Genomic DNA, 11,423 nt, shown 5'->3' with positions numbered 1-11,423 from the left:
GAGCTTGGACCAGACCCCAGCTTCACCATCCTGAGAGCAGCCCAAATTCTGAGGGCTAGGGTATGCCCAGTCATAGGAGAGATGGTGAGCCCTGGATGGCATGGTCCTGGGGTCAGTGTAGTGCATTGGTACAGGTCTCTAAAAATGCCAGGGACTACATATAAAAGATATAAAAAGGGAAACTCTCAGTCTAATCTGCAGATGCTACTTCCATCAGTTGGCCATGGGGTACACTCCAGATCTCCATTTTGTGTGCCAAGAGAAGGAAAATCCAAGTGTATGCCCCAAAGATGAAACCTGAGGTACGGAGGGTCTGTGAATGTAGCCAATTGCTACATGGCGGAGAAATCGCAGAGGAGACCCCTATGTATAACCCAGGCGCTAAAAGTGGAGGTTCATCATGTAATTCAGTAGCATCATGGGACATGCGGGAACACAAAAATAAACAGCTAACGAGAATGCCACCCGCCGCCTCATAAGGATGGCAGGGTATCAAAGAAGCCAGAGACTGAGTAAACAGATGGATTATGGGTCTCTGCCAGGGAATGCTGAGGGCCGCAGGAGGGAGGTGGAGAAAGCAGAAAAGACTTACCTGGGATACTCGGCTCTGGGTGGGGGCAGGGGAACTTTTAAAGGAGGAACTTCAATAAAAGAAAAAAGGCTGGAAATTAAAGAAGGTGAGGGGGTCGGGGGGGGAGAGAGAGAAATCAAGAGGGAGAGAATGAATGAAGGAAAGCAGGAACGGTGCAGTTTTTAGGCTATTCAATTTTATTTTTTTAATTCAATTTTACTTGCCAGTTCTACTGGGCATGTGAACGTCTCCCCTTCCCCAGCAAATTTCCCACGGCTTTGCAGGGCTGGGAAAGGGCCAAGGGGGGTGAGCAGAAGAGCACTGCTGAGGCAAGAACTTGAGTCAACTTGCTGAGGCTGCTGGCGGGGGGCATATAGGGTTACCAGGGTGCAGGAACTTGTGGAAATTGAAATGTCATCTTGTTTCGAACTGGTATTTGGAGGAGGACGAGGACTCTAAACTGAGGAGAGGCAAAGTTCAGCGAAGATTTTTCCCTGCCTGTGACAACAATCTGGTGTTTATTTAGCACCTTTCATCCCCAAGGATCCTTTCGGGCTCTTCTTCCCACCAAGTGTTCACCAGCTGGGCACCAACGCTGCAACAATTCATGCTCCAGAGGGGCGGTGGGGGGTGGGGGTCACAGGGCGGGGTTCCCTCCCCTGGATTCCTTGCTGCAAACATCCCTCATGTACTCTAGTGGCAAGTTCACCACCACATGCTTTATTTACAATGTGTTTTACGAGTATTTGTTCACCACAGCATAAGGCTTTATCCCAAGCCTCTACCTCCTCCCAAGGCACAGTGGGGAAAAGAGTTCTCACCTTTCTGAGATCTGGGGCTGCTTTGCCTTCCTGCCAGCCTTTCCCCTGCCTCTCTTTTAAGCATCCTCAGCTGACAAGTGGAATCTCCTTCTTGATTGGATAATCCCCTAGTTCTTAATCAATTACCTCAGCCCTTAGGCTCAAGTGGGGACTCCCACCAAGCACCGAGAGCAGTAAGTCAGCTTTAGGTTACTCACGCTCTGTCACATGGGGTGTCTCGGCAGGGTCTGGCCCTGGCTAGGTTCCCACTGGCAGCAGCTTGCATCCGGAGGGCTGTGCTATTGGGAGTGCCAGCTATACCTTTTCCAAGGGTGCAGCAAGGGCAGGTGGCAAATACGTTTTCCCCAGCATGTCAGTTCCTGGCCTCCACAGGGATAACCGACCAAATCCTCAGCAGATGTAAATTCTTGTATTTGCAGTGATTTCAAGTCGATTTACAGCTGTTGGGAATCTGGCCCAGTGTTTCCAGCCACCAAGAGTGGGGCTGTGTCCCTCACCATTATCGGGCCTAACTGGCTCTTAGCACTATACAGGAACTCTTTGCAGCATAGAGAAGAACCACTTTATCCACCAAGGAAGTGCAGTCAGCTCTAGGGTGGAACATGGCATCTCCGCACAGCCCCAGTACAGGATGTTTTAGGATCAGAAACGAAGAGTCCCCAGCCAGAACTGCAGGGGAAATTTAGCTAGGCAGAATGTAATTGCACAGATTGGCATTTGGCCAGGACAGTGGGATTAACACTTCTCCTCTTGAATAACCACATTGGCTCTGAAATACCAGGCTGGGTGTTAGAGTTCAATAGAGGGATTGAACAGAAAAGAGTGACTGTTCTCGTCCCACCAACCTTTTTTTAATGGATTTTTTTTTACATTATTTCCCCAGAGGGCAGGAGTTTGAAACTGGGGGGAGAGATGTCTGACCCACTTAATTTAAGGACTGGTTCAGAACTGACTCAGGAAAATAGGCCAAATCATTTTCAAAAGCGCCTGTAAGAGTTAGGCATCCAAAGCCCCCAAATCCCAGCCACCGTGGCCTGTAGCACACTGGATTTTCCTTGGAGGTCTCCTATGCCAATGCTCACCTGGAGTAACTGTTTATTTGTAAGGACTGACGAGGTCACAGCCTGAGGTGACTAAGGGCTAAACTTAACTAAAGTCTGCAGCTCAAAATCTTTAGAAGGGACCATTTAAATTAATTGTATGTAAAGTAGCTGTGGGGTTTGGGCCATTCCTATTAAGCAATAAACTAATGCTTGTATGAAATTTATAAGTTTAAGAGCATTAATAACAGAAGAATCATTCTAGAATTTCCCCAGATAAAGAGCCCCTAAGCCAAAGATTTCAGTGGATCTACACACTTGTCCAGGACAGCACAACTTTGACCAGACTCCACCTTTTGCTTTTTTTTTTTTTTTTTTCCCCACAGCTCAGACTACTACTGTTCCCCCAAACCTCCCAGTTTCTTAGCTGCTAAGTAGGATTTGCTCGTGGCTCCCCAGAGAGGACACATGAACCATACAGAAGCCCACAGTTCTGCCTTAACTTTGCTTACAGGGCTTCTGACTGCAGCTGTGAATAAAAACCAGCAGTAGACGTCATTTCTTCTGAATACAGCAGTTCTGAAATAAGCCCAAAGCAGTTTAATGGGGAGTGAAAACACAAGAAATGTATCAAAAGAATTTATTTTATGAATACATTAAACAGTTGTGCACAGCACATATGTATAAAAATAGAAGCAATTACATTTTATAAACGATTGGACAGTTTTTTGTTTCCTACAAATTTACAATCTTCTTTGTAAGTCCACACTGAGTCAGAAGATGAGGTATATCTTGGTGGCAAGAAAACAATGCTAGAACTTTGGCACCATTTTATTGTGCAAAATAGAATATTGGAATTGAAATAGTTAATGAGGTATACAAAGATGACTCTGCTTTCCCGGCATGTGTGTGGGGCAGTTTATTTACATAAGTAAAGTCCTGATCTAACTCTGAGAGAGAGACCCTGACATGTGTGGGAGTTGGATCAGGCCCTTAGTTGTTATGGGGTTTGCCTACAAAAAAAAAAAAAAACAGTCCTTGTAATGGGATTCTCCTATGGATTTGTTACCTATGTACAAAGAAAGAGCTACATAGCCAATAATTAGCATGCATGTGGTATTTTTGACATGCTGACACTTTTTGAGCAAGTAATATGGTTCAGAATAACTTGCTAATGGGCACTGATGAGTGAATATGCTCTGATAATGACAAAGGGGTTCCATATTTTGCCCCATATTGCAAAAACCTTCATTCCCTTACATTTTTTGCTCCGGGGAGTAGCTGACCTCAGTAAAGACCTGCTCATGCGAGTCAGGGTTTGTAAGATTGTACCCAAATTCTCCCAGTAACTTCTATGTAAAGCGTGTATAAATTGAAGGTGGTTTTTCTAATTGCCAGCTCTGCAATCTCACCCTGAGATCTGCAAAGTAAGCTGTACTTTCTGACTCCTTATTACTTATGGTGAAGTAGGAGGAGTCTGTTGTTGGAATTCAGCTGACAATTTTGCGAGCGATGCATGAGGCAGAACAAAATCAGGGCCACTCTCCTGCAGCTGTTTTGCTTCTGCAGGGCTAACAACAGTGAAACTTGGCTTTGGCTGTAATGTAAAACGCCATGAGTTGAGGACACATGTGGAGTAAACATGTGCCATTTGACAGTCACTTTTTATGAACATAACCACACGTTAGAGAGGGATCACAGTCAAAGCATCTCTCCAAATGCCTGCTTATCCAATGGGTATGCAACCCCACCATGCTGCGGCATCACCTGCAGAAGGCAGCACTTGAGTGATATAATTCACCACACACACACACTAATCAATGCTCCTTATGCTGCACTATCTTTGCTACAAGTTCTGCTTTCACTGGCACCGACTCCACAAAAGATGTGGGGAAATATGGCAATGTTCAGACTAATTCAGTAGAGTTAGTCATCTGGATATCCAAATACCCAGCCAAAATGCACCTGCAGGGGGCCTGCATTTATACAGACCAGGTCAGCCCATCAGTAACTTTTGGGTGTTACATTGAACAACCGACTCCATGACCTAGTGTGTACTGTAATGTCACTGATGACACAGAGTTAATGGGGCTGATTCTGATCTTGTATGCCAGTTACACACTTGTGTAACACCATTCACTTCAGTGGTGTTACTCCTGATTTAAACCAGTGTAACTGAGAACACTCCCAGTATATCAAGATTTGAGCTAAAGTGTGATCAAATATAGCTGATGTATCAACATTCAAAACATTATTTCTTTTTCCATTGACTCTGCTATCCCTCTTTAAATGTCCTTTCAAGACAACTAGGAATAAAATAGACCAGCTCCTCTGCTCGTGTCTCATTGTAGATCCACTGGCTTCAATGGAGCCCTGCCTATTTACGCCAGCTGGGGATCTAACCGCTATTCTCTAAGCATTGCTCTGACCCACCTTCAAACATCCTCCTTTTCCTCTTAAAAATGCAAAGCTTTCCGAAGCAAATAGCTTCACACATGGCAGACATCTATAGTATGCCAACCTCATGTCTCTTTCCATGCTACCGTACTCAACAACTCAATCATTCTTTTTCTTTGCCTTATCAAAAATGTCCAAGTCACATGTCCTTCCTTTTCTCTTTGTTTACACAGTAATCACAAGATGTTTGAGCAATTCAGAAAGTCTACATTTTGAGCAAAATAAATTCAAGTATAAATCACACAAAAGTAACTGGAAAATGGTTTCTTGTTAATTAATAAAGTTGTTTTCACAATATCTTGAAAAGTGTCCATGTACGTATGCATACACAGACACACTTTGGACCAAATCATCTGGTGGTGTAAATTGGTGTAACCGATGTCAATGGAGTGGTGCTGATTTACACCAGCTGAGGCCCTGGCCCTTACTTCATAGGTCAAAAGGCCCACATTCATTTCAAATATACACCCGCTGCAAATAGAATGGCATGTCAAGGCCGGTGATATTCAGCATTTTGGTTGCACGTGGGAGATTATCTTGCACTCGGATATAAGCTTCTGCAGCAACATGGTGGGTTCTATGCAGAAAATGTTCCTGCTCTGACGCTGCCTTGAATCTAGTTTCAAATTTAGGAGCACCCCGTCAATGCAGGCATCTCAAGGCTTCTAGTAACTGACATTTATAGCAACTATTGACTTAAGGCCTCTTAAAATACTCCTTAAAGGCACAGAGAATGTGGCATGACTGGTATTCTGGAAAAAGGTTATCTAAACAGTTGGGCAGGGTTGTATGTCCCTTGTGTGTATTTTTAGGAGAGGTTTGGGGGACAACACATGAAATTTGCAAACAGCCCTTGCAAGTAAATAAGTATTTATCTGTACCAGTTGGAATTATGACATAACTTCCTCCACTGCAGCCCCCAAAGAGAATGTTTTGGACAACATGTAAGCTGCTGTATTTGACTGAGACAAGGGAAAGAAGAATATGGCAATAGGATATGCCTGAACTATCAAACAAAAAAAGATTCATCTGGGTCTAAGAAGGACTCTCCAGTATGACGGGCAGTCAGTGTTTTAAACAAAGATGTTCTCTCACATATCCCTTTGTGGGAAGTTCCCATGAATGCCATACGTTTTACAAGTTAAATACTGCAGCCTAATTCCAGCACGCAGAGATCACTGTAGTGAAAGTGAAATAAAATAGATGGCCTCTTAAATATTTACCTCCCTGTGTGCACGTATGTGTGGGCACCTTGGCACCTGGATGCCATGGTGACTGGTGCATTAAAAATACATAGCTACAGAGATTGTGTGTGTCTGTGTGTGTGTAATAAACTAGATATGCACACAGATGTGTACATACGAGATGGGCCTGAGCAGTCTTGATGTGGTGCCATAGTATAAACTCTTCCTATGTTGCTAGACGGGGGTCTTCTGTTGCTGTAGGTAATCTACCTCTCTGAGTGGCTGTAGCTAAGATGAGGAAAGAATTCTTCCGTCAACCTAGCCACATCTTCAGCAGGGGTTAGAGGCTGGGATAACAACGGTGCTCCGGGGTGTGTGAATTTTTCACACCTTCCCCGCCCCCACCCCCAGCAATATAACTAGGTCAATCTAAATTTTAAATGAAGAGCAGGGTTCAGGCAAACTGACTTTTGTTTCTCATCCTGCAGAGAGGTCCACGTGGGCGGAGCCTTAGGCCCTTGTGGAGTCACCACTCGCTTCAGTGGGATTTTGTCGGCAAACAAGTTTGCTCACGTGGAACCATTTGTGGGCCCTAGTGAGTAAAACTGAGTGAGGACTTTGGGATTCAGCACTATTTATATGGGGGTTAGGGGAGATCCTCAGATGGTGTAAACTGGTGTAGCTCCATTGAAGTCCATCCAGCTGAGGATTTGGCCCATTGTATGTATTAATAAAAACTCTCAATCAAAAGGCTACTATGTGAGGTAATTTAAAATCAAACAACAACAACAAAAAGTACCAGATACTTGTTGCCCTTCAGTCAGGGTTGCATTTTTTTTTTCTCTCTGTATAGCACCAGTTCAGGTGCGTGCACCCATACATAATTTGTGTACACTGAGTACAAGAGCAGCAGCATATACTGTGTAATGGATCTAATACAAACTTCTCTATCCACATATACATATATCCACAAACAGCATAAATACTTTACCTGGGAGATTATTCACATGTGCAAAACGAAATAGATATTTTTTCCTGTGGTTTAATATGTTGTATTTGTTTTCATATTCTGGGCAAAAAATGTGTCACTGTCATCGCAGGAGAGACTTTGTTTCCTTTTTTCACTCTCCCGTGTTTGCTGAGCGCTATGTAAGCCCCTTGGTAAGCACTAGATTCATATGCATTGTAGTTATTGGGCAGCAGGGTTTCTTTGAATTTGCATTCATCTTGAAAAATTGCCTGGAGGAAAAACAAAAGGAACAAAGCAGTTGCCATAAATACTTTTAAAAGACCCAAGTGATTTTTCTTCTTCTTATTTGTGCAGCAGAAGAACCTGTTATGGTATGCAACAGGTGGTGCCGTAGCGTCTGTGTCCAACAATAAAAACTCCTTCAGCACTATTCAGTGTCAGATGCACGCTAATGCCATCTGTTCAGATAATGGACTATGTGCTTCTTGACCCCCATTAACAAGTTAATTCATACTAAATCAGGGATTTCTTAATTGTCTCTGTAAATCATTCTTTGCACCATTGTCACACTAATTTGCTGTATACATGACATGGATTTATTCCCCCCCGCCCACCCCCCAAAAAATTATTTGTCATTTATAGAGGAATAATGTCACCTGCCAGAAATCCTGCAACCCTTTTTCACATGAACAGTCCCACTGAGTGAGAACTATGTGGTTTAATAAGGGTTTTGCAGGATCAGATCCCAAATTGGTTCTAAATCCTTTTTTTAAAACCTGAATTAAATTGTACAGGATCAAACACACCACCAAAGAGTTCTCAGTTATGAGAGTGCTTGTATGTTTTGCATGCTGGGTCACTTAAATCTGAGGAATTGGCTTCCATATATTTGCATGGGGAACTTTTTATTACTTCACATACTGTAATAAGTACACATGCAAACAGACATCAAAATGTTTGGTTGGCAAAAGCGGCTGCATTATTGTGTGAAAGGACAAACGAAAATGATTCCATGAGATCAAATGTCCTGTATATGTAATGCCACTAACACTGATGCTGTAATGTTTTCAGTTCATGCTTTTCTGATCAGATATTTTTGGAACAAATCTATCCAAAGTCTCACAGGTTTTAACCAAGGATGGTTTTGCAATGGAAAATATTCAACTATTATTGTTTTCTAAATTGTCTTTTAAAAGTTTTTTAGTGGGGTTGAATTGAAACAGTTTTAAAAAAAAAAGGGGGGTGGGGTGGGAGGGAAAAAGAGGCAGGACTCTGGGGCAGGCCTGATCCAGCAGTCCCTAAACAGGTCTCAATCCAGCACATGGTACTATTTGAATGCTTAAAGGGGTGTGTGTGTGTGTGTGTGTGTGTGTACATTACTGCTTTGTGGCCTTGAGTTGTCCTATTGGGATTATTTGCATGCTTAAGAATCGTTCATGTCAGTAAAGGTTCCAGGATCTGGCCATCGTTTAATGTTTTATTTAAAGAACCAAAAAGTTTTCTTGAAGTGACAACTTTTTCCAAGGAAACAACTCAGTTGTTTGTGTACAAAAGAAATTTTCAGCAAACTCTATTCTTTATTTGGAGCTAGACCATTCATTAGAGCTGGGTAGGGAAAAGGTTTTCCTGTTCCCTCCAAATTTTCCAGATATCAGAACAGTTTTCCCTCCTGGATCAGGACAAGTGGGTGAAGTTTGAAAAATATTCACAAACTGAAAATTAAAAGAAACACCTTTTGTTTGGGCCAGCTGAAATACTTTGTTTCCAATTTGATCCCTTTTTTTTTTTTTTTTACTATAATTATCTTAAATTTCAAAACAAAAAATAGTTTACAACAGGAAAACTGGAACACTGGATGTGAAAGTTAAACTGCATTCAGCAATCACTAACCCCTGTCACAACTCTTCGGCTGTTCAACCAATTATATAATGATGAACAATGTTGTTAGTGGCAATGAGTATTTTTTTTTTCCCCTTTGGGCCTGATGCTATAAAGCAGGCTTCTGGGAGATTTCCTGATGTCCATGTGTCCCTCGGTATTTGTGGATTCTGGGACCAAACTTCCTGCTTATTCTGTGAGTCCACCCAGGTTTTCCCATGTAAAAGAACTTTGAAAGCAACTCCAGTTGAGGAATCTCATGGGGTTTTTCTTACTCACCAGTGGTCCCCACCCTCTGCAATGGATTTTTGCCCAGGAAAATGTGTGCCCTCTCTCCTACCCTAACAGAACTCTTGACAAAACAAGGCTTACCTGTGCTAGAAAGGGTTTGCAAGACATGTAGACAGAAAAGCCATTTATTGATCATTGCCCCTTTTTTGACATATTCATATTTCTGAGGTGCCCCTTGTACAATCATGCTGGAATGCTTTACAGTAACCATCACGGACATCATGCCAGTTGCTGCACTGACTCTCTTGGATGACAGTATGTCCAGAAGGCTCACTGCAATAATTGAAAGACTGTTTTCTCCACTTGTGATCTCAGTTTTTAAATGGAGGGAAAAAGATACCCAAGACTTCTTAATAATAGTGTCATGTCCAATGTTTAAGACTTGAAAAATAAACTTGCGCTTGTACTCACCGTTCCATATAACCTCCCTTTGTTGTTCATTGCTACAAAGAGAGCACTTTTCACCCCAAACAGGCTAACAACACCTCGCTCCACAGTTGATATTTCTAAAAGACCTAAATAAACAGAAAAAAGTTTACTCTTATAATGCTCAGTCAAAGGAAATTAACAATATAATTATTAAAACCCTTATGAGAATGTCCTACAGAACTTAAAATCTTCCTATTATCCCTACTGTGAAATTCCAAAAATATACAGGGTATCACATTCTTTATTAAATTCTGTAGGTTTTTAGAATAACATTTATAAAATCCTATTCACTTGCTATAGAATCCTGTTGGTTTCATCCCTGTTAAACTATAAAGTCCTATAGAATTTGGGAATAATTCCTAATTAGTTAATCATAGCCATTGACTGTTCAATACTGTCATTCTTGCCACAAGAAATGAGGGGGTTGCGTCATGAAACTCACCATAATCTTTTAGTTGTAAATGGTTTTGTAAATTGCACTTTACAAGAAATTCAAATAAATAGTTAAAAATACATTTCTTTTAATCTTGCAGATTAAAAACAATGGCAATGCTAATAAATGTGGATTAGTTGTGCCCTTTCAAATCCTTCACGTCCTTAAACTGCTAGCAAACTGCTATTCAGAAGTCATGCTAATATGCTGAGTGAATTGAAAACCTCAAGATTCAAATACTGAGCAAAAATGCATGAGTGAAAAAATGCATCAGAAAAAAAGTTTGCAAACTGGTTAGTCTTTTCTACTCTGTAAAGTAAAGCAGAGTAAAAATAAGTTGGTATCTAATTTTGTCCAAGCATTCATGACATGTTTCAGCCTGGAGGTTTCTAGTGCTGATTGATCCTGGAGACTTTTAAAAGGCAACAGATGTAGTTTAGACTAAGAATATCAAGCAGTAACATTTGTGTCCTACGCAGGGTAATTACTAGAGATCACCGCAATTAAGTGACATCTATTCTATTTCATTTCTTGATGCAACTCACTGTATTGGTTTTCATTATGAACACCGCTTATCCTTCCATCTGGGAGGATTTGAAGGTGAAACCCGATGCCCACATTGCAGTAAAGCCTCCGCTGCCTCTTGATTCCTAGCAAATAGTCACTCTCCCAGTTCACATCTGATTTCTCTCCTGACATCCCAGCAATGGACCTGGACAACAGAGACTCCCATCCTCTCTCCAGCAATGTGCCATTAGTTCTGCTTACAACTGGATACGATGAAACAATCCCAGCCAGAAAACCCAAGAGAACAAAAGCAGGCAACGTCCAGTGAACGCTGGCTTCACAGGACATAGTGATGAGAAGTCTTTGTGCAATGGCCATCCGGTTCACCTCTCGGGCACGTGGTCAGAATTAATGGCCCTAAAAATACCGCCCTTCTTGTTTTTCTCCCTTCCGCATGGTGGCACAGGCTTATTTTTGGAAGGCAGATGAAGATTGCTGACATGAAACTAAAGCCTGAGAGCAGTTGGGTTGGGAACAGAGACAGGCCAGCAGAACTCTCACTGGTGGGGACCATGTTTTGTAGCTCCTGCTGTCTGGTGGGCAGCCTCAATATACTGGATTGACCTATCTTTATAGTTTGGAGGCTGTTCCACCCTGCAGCATCACTGTGACATCAACAGCTTGCCAAAGGTAAACTCACCATGGCTGTAACACTAACCTACTTTCTTCTCCTGGGCTGGCTGAGGTTGGACGAATGCTGTCATCCAATATATGAGGCAGGAATGAAGTTTCGTTGGATGGTCGGCAGGGGTTGCTGAATGCAAAGAGGACAAATTGGTTGG

At 42.2% G+C, this 11,423-nt stretch overlaps 1 protein-coding gene across 1 annotated transcript; it reads right to left on the bottom strand.

Annotated features, from left to right (window-relative positions):
- Nucleotides 1–7,135: 7,135 nt before the first annotated feature.
- FGF6 (fibroblast growth factor 6) lies at nt 7,136–10,959 on the bottom strand. Its single transcript, XM_077807408.1, has 3 exons — nt 10,620–10,959; nt 9,624–9,727; nt 7,136–7,312 (listed from the first exon to the last, which is right to left on the bottom strand). The coding sequence occupies exons 1-3, from the start codon at nt 10,957–10,959 to the stop codon at nt 7,136–7,138; spliced, it is 621 nt and encodes a 206-aa protein (XP_077663534.1).
- Nucleotides 10,960–11,423: the final 464 nt, after the last annotated feature.

This window comes from Eretmochelys imbricata, chromosome 1, assembly GCF_965152235.1.
Source record: "Eretmochelys imbricata isolate rEreImb1 chromosome 1, rEreImb1.hap1, whole genome shotgun sequence".
Taxonomy (NCBI): domain Eukaryota; kingdom Metazoa; phylum Chordata; order Testudines; family Cheloniidae; genus Eretmochelys; species Eretmochelys imbricata.
This window is presented reverse-complemented; position numbering and strand designations above follow the sequence as displayed.

What these genes read in the sequence shown, in the direction of transcription:
- FGF6 (XM_077807408.1), bottom strand. Translation starts at nt 10,959, where the DNA reads ATGGCCATTGCACAAAGACTTCTCATCACTATGTCCTGTGAAGCCAGC. An exon ending in TCATAATGAAAACCAATACA is followed by an intron (nt 9,728 to 10,619) that starts GTGAGTTGCATC and finishes CTGTTTATTTAG; the next exon opens with GTCTTTTAGAAATATCAACT. An exon ending in AAGGGAGGTTATATGGAACG is followed by an intron (nt 7,313 to 9,623) that starts GTGAGTACAAGC and finishes TTTTTCCTCCAG; the next exon opens with GCAATTTTTCAAGATGAATG.